The following is a 16,624-nucleotide window of genomic DNA, read 5'->3' as shown; positions in this document are numbered from 1 at the left end:
ATGAGAGAGAGAGAGAGAGAGAAACCAAGAGGGAGAGGTGAAATGTTCTTGCTAGACAACATGTCCCCTTTGCTTTGTTGTAAATAAACAGGAAAGCCTTCAAGGCATTTGGAATCTATGGCGATATGAGACCATTATGCAATCACAGGGTCTCCATATGAGTAGCAATAATGCAATTTCACAATTGAAAATACCTTTACTGGTCTATAATATATACATGAAGAACAAAACATTAAGTTTCAGGCCTACCAAGAGAATATTTAATGTAAAATATGAAAAAACCCAAACAGAACGATTACAATTTTGGACATAGCCACAACCAAATTCATAGTTTAAATATTAATAAAGTCATCCGTGTGAACATTAATGACAAAGACTGATTGAACTGTCTTAAAAATGGTCTTACCCTTACATAAAATAAGATTATTCCAGTTTTATATTAGTATACTTCTTTTAAACTAAAAGTAAGAAAGTATACTGTCAGTCTACTTTTTATGTTCTTCTCAGAAATATACTTAAAAATACACTTAAGTATACTTGACTTAATCAAAAGAGTAAACAGAACAAAAAGCCAAGTATACAAAAGATTGAGGACATGTATAGGCCCAATATACTTTTCTGTCTGTATGAGTAGCCTATAAATACTTTTTTCAAATAGTTTTACAAACTGTCTCATAAACTTGCAAGCTATTACACATCTTCTGGAAGAGTACTGAATCTCCGGTAGTAGAACACAGCAGACGAAGAAGCAGAAACAACCATTCCTTACATGCATGTAATCTAACGCGATCATCAGTCAGCAGATATAAATAAAAAATGGCTGACGTTATACCAGATGAAATGTCGACCCAGGACGAGGTAGGACTATGAAGCTTCGGGGTTGTTGATGGACACGATCTACTACGATTTATTGTTTCATATGTGAGTGAAATGGCTTCTCGAACAAGAAAAAATTACTTGATTTTGTCCATAAGGAATTGATTGGATGGTTATGGTTTGCTATTGCAGTGATGTCATGTGAGTGACAGGTTGCCCCGCCCTCGCGTCAATAAATACATCATCAGAGAAATGAAGATGCTGCAAGAGGGAGGGGAAGATATATTGAATAAAGCTTATGAGGGCACATGGATTTAAAGAAATAATAATAATAAAGAAAGAAAAAAAAACAAGAATTGTAAATTTAGTTTTTATGCTGACTTTAATATATTCTAGTCAGATCATGCAGATATCATAACAAATGTTAAATTAGTTACACAATAATTCTTAATACTTACAGTACGTTCTTGTATTACACTTACCATGACGTGGGAAAATATCTTGTAAATTAAAAATACATAAACCGTTGTGCCACATGTTTTACATAGACCTCAACAATTAACACAAACCTAAATGGTGGTAGTAGTCAACACACAAATATATATATATATATAAATGTACATAATATATATAAATTGATATAAGTATATACATGTATTCATGCCGCAATGCATGCTGGGATCCCACAAATCAGCAACATATGAAATTGTTTCACTTTTCTTAGAATGTGCTACTCAAATGTTCCATAAAGTACATAACATATTGCCTTTTGTACAGTATTGATAAAATAAAGCTGTTTTCTATTTTCTATCTAACTCTTTAAATTCAATTTTAAAAGTATTTATAAATACTTTTATTTCTCTTTAAACATAGTTTAGGCTGTCCAAACACTATCTGGGGAGACGCCACAGTGTCACTCTTTAAGAAGTGACAAGGTCAAAGGTCATAAAGAAGTTAAACTGTTAAGTATTTAGTTAAAGGGACTAAAACAAGTCACACTTAGCATTTAAAAAGCATTGAAAAAAAAAAAAAATATATATATATAGTATACTTGGATAAAATAATATACCTCATACCCAAAGGGCAAAAAAATATTAATTCCATACCACTCATACATAATCAATATGCCAGTTGCCCAATAGCATTCTATAAAAATAAATAAATCTTGCTAATCTGTTTAGCTCAGTAATCCTGCCCCGTGATCTGACCTCTGACCTTTAGTGAAGCGCTCATGAGAGACTGATTCTGGAGCAGTACTGATGTGGACTAGTGAGTCAGAACAAAACTCGCCCACCCAAAAGAAGTCCCTGAATTCTGATGTAAATGTACAGTCAAAAAACATTCACAATGATCTTCTAGTGCGTAGTGAGATGAAACTTGGCAGTTTTTTTAACTAAAATAAAAAGTACTTTGCTGAATCCCATTGACACTTTACACACCATTGTACACTTTAAACCAAATACTGACAAATGAACACTCAGTAATAATATTTTATTCAACAGATAGAGGCTTAATTAATAAAATCAATCAACAAGCTCCTTGCTATCACATCTAATGTGTAAAAATGTATTATTTTAGCTGTCATAATGTAATATTACTTTGATATAGAGTGTCAAGGGGGGTTTAGCATATTTTATAACATTGCAGAAATGTTCGTATGTGGTTAGCATGACTTCATACATCATTTTTTTAATGATATATTTTAGTTTTCAGGATATTTTTAATTTTTAATCCACCTTTTTAATATTAGTTTGACTATAGGTCTCCCACACTTTAATATTATTTTTAAAATATTTCTTACTTATAGAAGGTTAAAACCTAAAAACAACACCTCGCAAATGTTGCAGTTTTGTGTTTTTTTTATTTTTATTTTGTTTTTTTTTATAATAAACTTACATTGCATATTAGTTTAAGACTACTTTAATATAACCTACCAGGTCTTTTCACAACAATTCTAGATCATTTTATTTCAGTTATAGAAAATGAATATATATTTTCAATTCAATTCAATCTATGTTTATTTAGAGCTCTTTTCCCAATACATGAATGCATGTTTAAATATTACAATCAAAAAGCCAGAAGTGACTGAGTCAAGGTAAACTAAAATATATTGCTATAATATTGCAACTGAAATATAGGCTACCATTTGTGTTTCTAATATAAACCTTTGTAGTGCAATATACATTTCTTGCGACCAAAATATAATGTTGAGAAAACGTTTGCTGATCATGAAAGTGATGGACAGCAGAATGTCGGTTGAGATGCACATCGGGGTAACAGCTGTATAGTCTGTGACTGTATGCGAGACAAATACCGTCAGTCTCAGAAGGTTTGGGGGGCAGGAGGTTATTTGAGGCTCAGTGTCACACAAATATGCACAGAGATAAACATACACACGCTCACAAACATCTGCGGAAGAGCGCACATATTCACACACCCAAACCATACACAAGCTCACACACAATAGATCAGATCTTTATCTGTACCGGCAGCACACACCGTCTTCCTGTTATCTTATTTAAGGCCCTGTGGCTTGTGCGCTTGTGTAAGAAACTATCTGCACATGCTTCATTAAACAACTTGAGCTGTGACTGACTGTACGTGTCCAGTCTTTAGATGTCTTTCAACCACATCTCAAAAACCAGTTTAACAACCAGTGTAAACGACATCATTTTTGTCACAATTAAATCAATGTTATTTTTTATATAATATTGCAGTGTTTTTTATAAACGATTTATCCATGCACATTTTTTTTTTTCACGGGCCGCCTTAATCTTTATTCAAAATAACTTCCTCTTTCTCTTGCAGTTCTCTGATGATGTGTTTACTGGCACGAGGGCGGGGGGAACCTGTCACTCGCATGACATCACAGCAATAGCAAACCACAACCATCCAATCAATTCCCTATGGACAATATTAAGTCCCGCCCTACATTTTTTCTTGTTTGTGAAGCCGTTTCACTCACATATACGTAACAATAGGGAAGAAAAGACTATCACAACTTCCGTTGCATGCCAACTTTAAATTTCAAAAGTATCTTGTTTGCTTTCACTTTCAAATGTTAAGGATGACAGAGTTTGTCACTGAGAAACAGGATGTTGCCTGAGAATTGTTCCAGTTCCTCTAAATTAGTCTAATGTATGTTTTTAATCATTGTCATCCTCCTATAAGAAGCACCATATGACTCCAATTTCATGTCTTATGAAGCCATATGATTGCTTGAACATACCTTAAGTTTCAATTTACGATAATTTTTTATAATTAAAATATAAGGCCTCATAATATGCATGTAAACTGCATGTGTGTTTGGATGATTTTTGGTACAAGTTTTGCATCATGGATGGACTTCAACATTTTGTTTTCAACATCTTTTCTTTGATGTTAGCATGGTTTTCTTCAGTTCTATTCATCAATTCATTGAATTTCACACTCATTTTTAACATTAACAGGCTTGGACAGAGCATGACAATATCCAGACGATATCTTACTGCCATTGAAAAGTGCTGTGGGTTTGTGGACAATCTATGTGTGTCTGTTTATATGTGTGTTATGCTAGCAGGCTAATGGAGGCTAAATCATGGAAAGGGAGGGTGCAAACTCTTCTCTCTGTTAGCATACGTGAGATTTATCTGCTCTTAGTGCTTTAACTCTTGCAAACATGAACGCTGAGTGCCTGTACATCATGCTTTAGCAGCAATAATAATAACAAACTTTATAGCACCTATGCTTAAGTGTGCTTAAAGGAAAATGTGTGTACTAGCAGAGAGAAATACCTTCTCATCCTCACTGTTTTAAGGGTATCTTTCAGTATGTGACCTTTTATGGTTGCCAAGTATTCAAGTGATTTTATTTGTAAATATCTTTGCTTTGGCTTCAGTAATAATTTCTAACATAATACTGAAGCACATGATATTTCAGTGATTGTTTTGCTCTGTTGGAAAAAATATATCTTCCTTTTGGAGTAATAAAAATGCATGAATGAAATTGTAGGAATTAAGAGAGTAAATGGTTTAAATAATTTATCATTTATGTTTTCTTAAGCAGCAAAAGTAAAATACAATTGAATTTAGTTTAAGTAGACGCCATACACTGTTTTAAAAAAGCAAAACGTCTCTGCTAAAAGACATTTTCCATTAAGTTTACAGACATTATCTTTAACTCTAAAACACAACACTGCCAACTGCCAACAAAACACAGCAAAAACATTTTTCCAGTTTTCCAGGAGTGTTGTGATTGTTAACTAAAACTAAGACTACTAAAAATGCAGATGTAAAAATTAAGTTAGGTACTTAGCACAACTGCCACTGAGAATTAAGTTTATTGAGTTGAATCTTCATGCATCAAAATGTCAAGCTCATCTAAGGTCATGACGTACAATGTCAACTCTGAGCTGATACACTTTACTGGGTCTTACTGTCTCTCTCCTCCCACAGGAATGCATGGGCGCATAATTAATTGAATTAATTCAGCACATAAATTCCAGTTATCAAGGGAGCGAGTCAGATATGAAGAGAGGGAGTGCATCCATCTGTCCGGGTGGGCCGCAGCAGAGCAGGGCACCCTCACAACCATTCACACACAGACCAAACAAAAACAAACTGCATGATAGATCATAAATGATGGTCAAGCGCAATGTAATGCTACAAAAATTAATGATTATTTATTATAGCTAGAGGTCAGGGGTCTGAAAAAATGCAGTATTGTTGTTTTTAAAACAGACCTTCAGAGATCCACCGTTTTGTTCCAGAAAACTCAGCCGAAGAGTGTAGATCTGTCAGTGCCCTTGAGGAATAGCCTCTTGGCCACTTTATGCTCAGCGAAGAGGGGAATTTTAATCAGGATGCTTTAGTCCAGGAACATATTTGTCACCTTCCCAAAAACAAATACAAACAACATGACTCCCTTGAGTAACAACGCAATAAACTTTCCTCCCATTTCAGGAACACCAAAGACTTCCAACTGTCAGTGGAACTTCATGCGGTGATAGGGAATAAATGGACTTCTGGGACGTTTACAGGGTCGTGGGATTGCATCAGGCTGGCCTGAGTTTCGTGATTAGTTTATTGTGTTCACTACAGTTCAAAGTTTGGGGTCAGTTTTTTATGTTTTTGAATGAAGTCTTTAGGCTCTCAAAATCTGCATTTATTTGGTCAAAAATACAGTAAAATTGTGAAATATTACCATTTAAAAACATAGCTGCACAAAAAAGGCATGATGAGTTATGCAAGCATGGCTGGGAGCATCAGACCAACTGCAACAATGAGTAATTAAAGACATTGTTTTGGGTTATTTTAGGCAAAATGGCTTAAAAAGCAAATACAATCACTATTGATACGATTTAATTAGCACTTTTGACCAATAGGTGGCACATAAAAAGTTTGGTGTCAATATGCCAAAGCATTGCAGAGTAATGCATTATTTGAGAATGGTTTGGTCTATCAAAAAGTTTTTAATAGGAGCCAATTGAGCCAATTTTGGTAAAAAATCAGACCAACATTCTATAGGAGAAGTCGAAAAAGAAGTTTTTCAATGAAATAAAAATGGCAGACAGCATCTATGGCATAATTGGTATCCTTATTCTCGGGATGACTCAAGCTTAAGGAATCTTTCAAGACCAGTTTCATAAAAATATGCTAAATTAATCAAAAGCATTCTTTGAATTTCCATTATAAATTTAGTTCCAAAACGGTTTCAGCACATTCAGGGCATGGTGCCGATGACACACCGTTTTGTAATGATATGCAAATGCATTTGTAAAATACAGTATTTTGCAACAAAATCCAAAATGTCCTAAACCAAAAATGGGAAAATATAGGCCGATATGGGAAAATTGGTATTCGACTCAGTATGATGCAATGAATCAAAAGATAGCCTGCCAGTTTTATGATTTTTGGCCAAATCGTTCTGAAGTTATAAGTAAAAAAGCCATATTTCATATCTCCTGAACAGTAGCACTATGCTGAAATGCTGCATGTAGCCTCAGGTCATGAAGACATCTATCAAGATTCGTCTATAGCTCTGCATTTTGATGTGCTATTTGTCAAATTTGTTCACACATTATTTGAGAAAGGTTTTAATAACTTTTTGCCAGCATGGTCGGAAGATGATGTGAGCCAATTTTGGTGAAATCAGACAAACTATCTAGGACGAGCTGGAAAAAGTTTTTTTGGAAAGTTCAAAATGGCTGGACAATTTTCACGATGGAAAATGGCGTTGCATTTGAAATCGTCTTGAGCCAAGGAATAAGAGAAAAAAAAAGAAATTTGGTCATTTGGTGGCACTAGGGATTGAGTTGAGACTCATGCTGTGGTTAATTGTTCAGACTGTCCTCTATCTGTGTGCCAAATTTCATCATTTTCCCTCAAGAGCAGAAAAGAAGAAGAAAACGAACGGATACAATAGGTGCCTTCGCACCTTCTTTGCTTGGTTTTCTGTTTTATTATATTTAAAAAGCTGATTTATTTATGTGATAGCGAAGTTTAATATTTAGGATCGTTACTCCAGTCTTCAGTGTCACACGACCCTTCAGAAATCATTCTAATATGATGATTTGCTCAAAAAACATTTATTATTATTATCAATGTTGAAGCATTTTGTGGAAAGCATGATCATTTTTTGATAAATAGAAAGTTCAAAAGAACATCTATTTGAAATAGACATATTTTGTAACATTATAAGTGTCTTTGTCACTTTTCATTAATTTGATGGGTCCTTGCTGAATAATAATAATAATAATAAAAACTTAGAGACCCCAATTTTTTGATTGGTAGTGTAAGTGTGTAAAATGTGCTAAACATGGGATCAAAACCCTTTGCCATATCCAGTCATAAACAAGCCAAAATAAAAAAAGTAACTGCTGTTGGCAGATACTGTAAGTACAGAAGTGAAGTTTTCTGGGCAAATGGGGTAGGACTAAGCCAGTTTTTATCAGGACGACAGAAGAACAACTCACCATTATTAATGCATTGTGTTGAAAACAAGTGTTTATGTAGCTCAACTGCTATGCATGGCGCTAGCAACCCCAAGTTCATGGCGTAGATTCCCAGAAAACTCACTGTAAGACGCTTTGAATAAAAGTGTCTGCCAAATGAGTTAAAGGCTGTGCACAACAAATGAAGTGCATTTGAGGATCTAAGTAGGTTTGTATTTGTTTCTTAACTGAATTCAGAACTTAGAACATTAGATCGTATTCAAATTACACAACAAATGTAAAAAATCTTAATGAGACCATGTATTACACCTTAATGGTTAGTGTTTAAATTTTATTCTTAATATAAAAAGAGTGCAAATTCTGCACAATCTGCAAGGTTTAGTAAAGATCCAAAACAGACCATCTGTACATGAACATACTAAAAAATAATCCACATTTTGGGTTTCTGGTGTTGTAAGACTTTGATGAAACACTGGGCCTGCTGTGAACAGAACAGATTTACAAAAGAATAAATAATATTAATGAATAAAAATCTGCTTTGTGTTATAATGTAGCACCTTTACACTCTTAGAGGTATGAGGAATTAATTGAGACAGAAATGCATTCCCTTGCTTTATCGTGTGTGAATTTCCAGTGTTAAGAATCGCTTAAATAATAAAAAATGATACTGCAAACAACTTGACTGGTAATATATTAAAATACAAAGTTGTCTCTGAATGTTTTAGGTAAAAGCACTTAGTTTGAAATATGGCATACAATAACATGCTTTGAGTGCATCCCTGGAAATAGTGTGCTTTTTAAAAAAAAAAAAAAATTTTTTTGATAATACTGGACCAGTGGAAAAAAAAACCCTAAGATTCGTTTTTCAGCTGCTTCATGAAATCCAAGCCTCATTTTCAGCACTGATTCCACAGCATAGCAGAAAATGGCAACCGCTTTTTCTTTTGGTGATTCAAAAAGAAAGGTGATATGTAGCACAGGTGCAACTAATGGTTTTTCTCTTAAGGTAAGTGATCATGGGAAATATAGTCTTTTCAGGGCATTCTCTTCCACATTTTACTAGTTCTGTGTTGAACAGGATGTTTACCACTGCATACTGACCCAGTATCATACTATTATGATGTTCAATGTTCAAAAGATGTTTCATGCTTCTGATGTTCTGAACTTCCTGATTTACACGGTTCTCAAGTCCCACTTCTAGATTTTTTGGAGCTAGAAGGCTGAATGTCCATCAGGTGCAAGTCGAGAACCTACAACAATCCTGCGAACCTCTTCTGTGTCCGGATTGTCCCTTTCCTCATGACTTTGAGCAGAGAAGGAGAACAGCAGGTTGTGAGAGGTGATTAGTGCCGCAACTTTTAATGTCCCGGGACACACATAAATAAGAATTCATTTGGGTGAAATTGCATCCATCTGAACATCTATCTGTGAGAGAGCGAACAAAAAAAGATATTGCATTAAATACTGTTACCATTCTAAACATTATTACTTTGTATTAAACGTGCTATTTCATTTAGTATTTTGCAAATCTGAGCAGCTCACCTGTGTATGTTTGTGTTACATGAGAAGAGCTCTCATGGCAGATTTGCTGATACGATTACGTTGTTTTCTCCTCCTTTTCGGGGGGTGAGGAGGTGGCCTGTTAGGTTTGTGTGGAGGGAGATGTTGCAGAGGAGGGGGTGTGGTTCCTGTTTGCAACAAAAGAAAAAATCAATCTAGGTATATTCTATTCTGATTTTGCAGTGTTGTTCAGTATTGTTGTGTTGTATTGAATCCAACCACATTAGCCTTATTATTCGGCACAATAATATGCAATCTATACGGCACTGAACAAGTTTAAGTAGGCGTGTGCATGTGTTACTTTCTGTTCCTGATGTGTAGGTGTCTGGTAGAATATAAGTCAACTGAGATATATTTATAGACATTGGCTGACAGAAGAATCAAACTGAACATGGACCAAATAACCCTTTGTTCTTAAACGCCACTTACATCACGTGACCAACAAACACACAGAGATAGATCTATCTATCTATCTATCTATCTATCTATCTATCTATCTATCTATCTATCTATCTATCTATCTATCTATCTATCTATCTATCTATCTATCCATCCATCCATCCATCCATCCATCCATCCATCCATCTATCTAGTTTCAATCCTGTGAATTGTTTCTGTGGAATATCTGCCAAGTCAGATCTTATATACAAGTCAGAGGTTATTTATTTGACAAATACAGCTAAAAAATATTTTAAATAGCATAAATGACAAAATAAAGTGAACCTGGGGTGTTTTTGTTTTCTTAATGCAGGTTTAAGAAAAACCTCACCATGGTACACATGGAGATAAAACGTTAATTTAGAGGGCCATTCAAGCAGAAGACAAAATTCTGCTCCAAAGATTGTGATGAACAGCCAATAAAACGCACCTCACCAGCTTTTTTCTTTAAGCAAAATGTGCTACTTCAACAACTTCTAATAATTTCTACCAGACAATGATAAAACATGAATGAATGGAAAAACCTCATTATCTGTTCATTTGTGTATTTTACCTGTCCGCTGTGTGGTTGTAGAAATGTGTTGCTGTTTATGGAGTTGCTGTAGTTTCTCGTCCGGCTGTATATTCGTCTGTTGTACTTTGAGGTGATGTTTGTGTTTCTGCTCATCTAGGAGTTTGTGCCGTAGCAGCAAGTCTTCCACCTCCTCCTCCTCCTCCTCCTTGGCCTTTCTGTCCATTTGTCTCTGCTCTCGCTCCACCCCTTTCGCCTCTATGTCTGTAGTCTCACCTCTCACATTCTCCTCTACATCTCCCAGATTCTGACTTGCTGTTCCTGTGTCACTGAAAGCAAGTTGGTCTGTCTGATTGGTTGTTCGCAATTGTTCTATTTCTTGCGTGAGGTTTGACTGGTGCTTAAAAGTCTGATTGGTTAATTCCAATGGCCCCTTATTATATTCAGATGTCTGATTGGTTGTACTTTGGTTGGCATTACTCTGTGATTCAAATTGCGTAGCGTTGTGCAGTGACGAACCAGTTTCTTCTTGCTCAGTATGATTCGGCAGTGGAGCCATTGTTCCCTGTGCTGATGTGCCATTCGTGTTGCCGTGTCTCCTTCCATCCGCAGGGTGACGGTGATTACCTTTACCCCCTCCATACTGCGTCTCGTTCCGTTCCCAGCCGTCACGGCCGAAATGGAAAGTGTCTGGTGCTCCTGATTCAGAGAACCTCTCTTTGGGCAGCCAACTGTGGCTGAGCAGGTCCTCCAGGCTTAACCTCTGGTTATGTTTGAGTTCATCACTACGATGGAGCTCATCTTTGGGTCGAGTTTTCCCCAAACGATCTCGTGCATCCTGTTTTTGGCCGGATGATTTCCGACGGTGGGCAGGCCGAGGAGCCGGCTGACAGCGGCACTCTACATGGTCGAGGACGGAGACGACGGCCTTATCATAGAGCGGCCGCTTGTTCACATACTGTATCTTCATCACCTGAGGATGAAGAGGAGAGGAAAGTGAAAGTGGTACATATGCACTCACAGAAAAAGGTACAAAAGCTTTAGTACACAAAAGCATACAGGGTTATTACCTTTTTAAAATGTATACCTTTGTACCATGTTTACCCCTTAAATGGTGCATATTTGTATCTTAAAGGTACATTCAGTAGCACTTAAAGTGTAGTAGGACCTAAATGGTACATATAAGTACATTTTGAAAGGGTACCACTCCAGTGACTGGGGTGTAATAATATATTGTGTCAACATTATATTACAATACAGAAATGCAACAGTATGTAGGTTATTGTGGATAGCGACTATTGTGACATGAATGTATTGTTACACCTCTAGTAAGTACGCACTTGAAAAGAGAGTGTGTGTGTGTGTGTGTACCTGTAGGTATCGTGTGTGTGTAAGTACAGGAACACATTGCAGGCTCTTGGTGTTACAGCATCCCGAGCACCTCTGCACCTCCACGCACGGAGGCCACAACAGGAAATTTGCATTGCTACGGTCCAACATGGAGCGTGTGACCTCTATGACCTCGGTCCTGACCTTACAGATGGCTTGCTGAGCGGGCTGAGCATCTGCAGACAAACACGGAAACACACAGACACAAATGAACTACGTGAAAAAAATATAGCAATCAGACTAGATTTTCAGGTGCTTGCTCACGGGCCCAGCGTCAAGGGCCTCTTGATGTCCCACCATCGCAAAGATCTCAAGCCCCCCCCATACAATAGCAAAAGCCACCCATAACAATTTCAACTGATCTTATTTTCCAATCTTATTTTAATAATAGAAGCTTTTCTGTCAGTATTTGTGAATTCACTTCGGGTGCAGCTTCTATTACTTTTGGTGTTCCTCAAGGCTCTTTTCTTGTTCCGATTTTATTCCCCTTGTATGCTTCCTGTGGGGTCAATTTCTAAGAAACACTGTCCTAATCCATCTGGGATCTAACAAGAGGGGTTTGGATATTCTGTTGACTTGTCTAGCTGACGTAAAGGCCTAGATGTCCTTAAATTTTCTTCACCTCAATGCAGGCAAAACTGAGATTAGAGTTTTTGAATCTTTAGAAGCTGTTAGCGCACTTTGTTTAAACTTTGGCCATTTGTTAACCCATTAGTAAGGAATTTGGGTGTGCTCTTAAATTTGACAAACAGATTAGTTCTGTGGTCAAAACCATTTTTTTTTTTCACCTTCGAGACCTAGCTAAGGTAAAATCATTTCTTTCTTTTAAGTACTTTGAAAGGGTGATCCATGCATTTATTGATTCACGAGATCACTCTGGTTTGGCTTTTATTTCGCAACAATAATGATTTTAAAGTGGTTTTACTGTTTTGTTTTGTTTGATCTTTGAACGTATTAGCATCTGCATATCTTTCTAAATTTACAATATGTTTACAATCCAGTAAGGTCTCTAAGGTCATCCAACCGACTGCTAAACATTCCTTGGCCTATAGGCTGAAATTGAGAGTTGATCGTGCTTCTGCCGTTGCTGCACTGAAACTTTGGAACAGCCAAGCTGTTTTTATTACAATTGCCCCTATACTACACGATTTTAAAGTAAAACACAAAACTTTTAATCATAGCTGATTTGTGTAGTTTCTGGTCTTATCTATGTTTGTAATTTGTTCTGTTGTTTATTGTTTTAATTTTGATGGTGTTTTGATATATTGTACAGCACCTTGGTCAACAATCATTGCTCTTAATGGTGCCATATACTGTAAATACAGTTGACATTAACATTATGGGACCTCTGGATTTATGAAACCGTGCGTATGGCCCTGTCTGGTGATAATGACGACTAATAATTAATGATGATAATGATGAAAATAACTAATGTTAATGCTGAAATGCGTAATTTCTGAGCCCTTAGTCCATCAAACAAATAGCCCCTTTTGATAGACCCACATGCAGTTGCAAACACGTTTAGGGGGAATTAACTTACAAATGGCATATTTAGTAGTTTCTGCATATTAAGCAAGGATAGAAACGGTATTTAAACAGATAATACAGCAACAAGCCAGAAAAGAGAAGAAGAACAAAGAACTAACCCAGAAGACTGCGTGGTAGACGGTTGCTGGTGTCGTTTTCATGATGACTGTCTGGCTCAACCTCTGAAGAACAAAATAACAGCAACTTTCAAACATCATCAGGTAGCAGAATAGTGGTGATGGCAGACCCTTGTAAGAAACTGCAACTTGTTTCTATTTTCTAGGGATGAAAGTAACAAGAGAACTGGCACACCACACATTGTTTAAGGTTTTTTCTTGTGGTTTCGGAAGGGCTCTTTGCACAGTACATTTTGTCACATGAAGCTAAAGCACTTACTGTAAGTAACTCTGCATAAGAGTGTCTACTTAATGTCTTAAATCTAAATGAGGACAACATACAGGTCAAAGACTTAAAAGTTGCTTTGTAATAAGCATTCAATATGCATTCTACATTAAGTGTGTGATGGGGTGTTGTAGCCCAGTCATAATTAACATTTTTTATTAAAGGACAATAATTGCCTCCAGGAATGTCAGAAGTATTTTGAGACTTTATCAAAAAACACTTAAAATTTGTTTAAATTTGATTTGACAGCTACAGCACATGTCACTTCAGTCAAACCCATAAATTAGGCCTAGAAAATAATATAAAAAGAAGATAAGAGAAAACAGAGGAACTTTATATCCACACACATTAAATGTCTGTCTGTGTGCCAAAGAAGAATGACTCATGAGTAATGCATGAGACGTGCGTCTCTGTGAGATTTCCAGTATGTCAGCAATTTAAAGAGAGGCGATTTACCTATGGATTCAGAGAACAGTAGAAACTGCAAGTCCTGAATAGAAGACAAAGATCCACCCTTCACCAACTCAACCACAGCAGCCGGGAGAGGATCGGCCTGGAAGAGAGAGGAAAAGGGAACTAAAGCGTTAGAAATAAATATTCCGTTTTTAATATTCAATGTTTTTATTTTTATTTTATTCAGCAAAAGTGGCATTAAATTGATCAAAAGGGAGAGAAAAGACTTTTAAATTGTCAAAAAGTTATATTTGCTGTTTCTTTTGAACTTTCTATTCATCAAAGAATCTTAAAATAAATGTATCACGGTTTCCACAAAACCATCAATCAGTCAAGATTGCAGTTAACCCAGAGAGTGTCATAATGACCTATGGATTTATTTTGTTATCCTCCTTATATACACAAAATAAATAAATGGATATGCAACACTGAATTAATAATAATTCATAATAACACATTGGCTGATGTTAAACTTACTGTATCTCTAAATATGTTACAATTTAAAATTTAAATCCATTGTTCTGAAGGAGGGCATTTTCACCCATGTTTGACAACATTTGAGCACAGAATTCTGAATGACCAATCAGAATCAAGCGCATTTATAAACGAATGTGAATGTGGTGTGTGTCTGAGTGTGTGACAGTGAGACAGAGCGTTATGGATGCTGGTTTGTCTCAGGGTGTCAACGCAGGTCTTGGGGACACAATAGCCCTGTTCATACAGCATGTCCAGACAGGGGCCACTGACCCTCGTCTCCTCCGTCTCATCTGGCAGCATTTATGCAGGACACAGGAAAGAGGGCAGAGAGGAAGTGGGGGATGGAGAGATGGAGAAAAGGTGAGTTTGAGGAGGATAAAGAGAGAGATGGATGAGGGAGGCTACCGGAAGGATGGAGTATTTCAGTAATCGGCGTGATAAGGGAAATCAGTCACAGTTTTGCATGGGCAGAACAAATGCAGGAATACAAGTGTGCCAAAAGTTTAGAAACATCCTAAATTTGCCACACCTCTTGTGGTATGAACTTATAATTCAACAGAAATAGATGCATGGTGGAACACTGGTGTATTTTACTCTCTTGGGAGCTCTGAGAAGCACAGTGATCCTGTTGTGTCCAAATGCATAAATCTCGTGAATCATCAGTTTTCCATTTTTCATTTCTTCGTTACATTCTCAAGCGCTCTATCATCCGGCTGTGCATGCATGAACTTCTGCCAATTCCACAGCATGATTTCAGTTCAGGTCTATAGTGCACACCAGGACATAAATAAGCAGGTAAACATCGTTTGGTCGTTGATGAAATGTTGTCATAGTGATTTATTGATACTGAGCTCATCACAGAACAGATTGATAGAATGAAAACACAACATACACTACCGCTCACCAAGGCTGCATTTATTTGATCAAAAATATAATAAAAACAGTAATATTGTGAAATAACTGTAACTGTAATTTATTCCTGTGATCAAAGCTGAATTTTCAGCATCATTACTCCAGTCTTCAGTGTCAAATGATCCTTCAGAAATCATTTGAATATTCTGATTTGATGCTCAAGAAATATTTTTGCTGCTTAATATTTTTGTGGAAACCGTGATACATTTATTCAGGATTCTGTGATGAAAAGAAAGACCAAATGAAAACAGCATTCATTTGAAACTGAAAATCTTTTGTAACGCTGTAAAAGTTTTTACTGTGAATTTTGATCAATTTGTTCCCGAACTTTTGAATGGTAGTGTATGCTTGGACATACACCTTAACACACAGACTAATTCACACCTATATGATTCATAGACATTTATAACACAAACACACTAAATTTCTGTATGGCTACCCAATGTAAATATATAGCATCACACAACAACAACACACACACAGACAACAGATGGCATACAAAAAGTCCAAACACACAGATATAGAATAGAATAGAATAGAATAGAATAGAATAGAATAGAATAGAATAGAATAGAATAGAATAGAATAGAATAGACCAAGAGGAAATGTACATTCTCAGAGGTTGTAGTTTCAAAGCTCAGGAGATTTAATGTTGCTCTTATTTATGTCTCATCTTCGTCTCAGACATTTGTTCTATACAAATGAGGCAGTCTTTGACATCCAGTGTACAGAATAGTTGAGATAATTTAACAAACTTTGGTAAATGTTTGAGTTCATATTCAGATTTCTGACTTTAGTTTGACTTTGGCGACTTAGCAAATCTGACAACAGTTTGAGACATTTTTGGGATCTCTCCAGAAAGGAAAGACATATGTGATCTGATTGCATCTGAGACATTAAAGAAATGTAATTTGTATTTTTCTTTCCTAATGGAAAATACTCGAATGATTCACTCTATAAAAATTAAATTAAAGTTGCAGATTTAATTAAAATAATACAAGCAATAGAAATATTTAAAACTAATCAATTATAAATAAAATAAACATTATTAATTTATTGCTCAAAAAGCCAATTAACTGACTCTTGCAGGCTGCCTCATCCAAACAAACCAATGGATTGGTGTGGGAGGGTGGAGTGTGTCTCTGTTGATCACCAGTGCTGAACGACACAACCCCTGAGCCCTGCTGCTATATCATCCGAGAGTGAAG

The 16,624-nt window shown here is 36.2% G+C and overlaps 1 protein-coding gene across 1 annotated transcript in view; it reads right to left on the bottom strand.

Moving 5' to 3' along the window:
* Window positions 1-8,683: 8,683 nt before the first annotated feature.
* pdgfbb (platelet-derived growth factor beta polypeptide b) overlaps window positions 8,684-16,624 on the bottom strand; it is a 10,817-nt gene continuing 2,876 nt past the window's right edge. Inside the window, exons 2-7 of the mRNA XM_079885892.1 lie at window positions 14,031-14,127; window positions 13,292-13,354; window positions 11,628-11,821; window positions 10,299-11,229; window positions 9,290-9,435; window positions 8,684-9,172 (exon numbers count right to left, since the gene is read on the bottom strand). Coding sequence (XP_079742018.1) covers window positions 9,305-9,435; window positions 10,299-11,229; window positions 11,628-11,821; window positions 13,292-13,354; window positions 14,031-14,127 — 1,416 coding nt within the window. The 3' untranslated portion in view covers window positions 8,684-9,172; window positions 9,290-9,304. The remainder of the gene's footprint in view (window positions 9,173-9,289; window positions 9,436-10,298; window positions 11,230-11,627; window positions 11,822-13,291; window positions 13,355-14,030; window positions 14,128-16,624) is intronic.

The sequence above is a fragment of the Squalius cephalus genome, assembly GCF_949319135.1.
Source record: "Squalius cephalus genome assembly, chromosome: 1".
Lineage (NCBI taxonomy): Eukaryota > Metazoa > Chordata > Actinopteri > Cypriniformes > Leuciscidae > Squalius > Squalius cephalus.
This window is presented reverse-complemented; position numbering and strand designations above follow the sequence as displayed.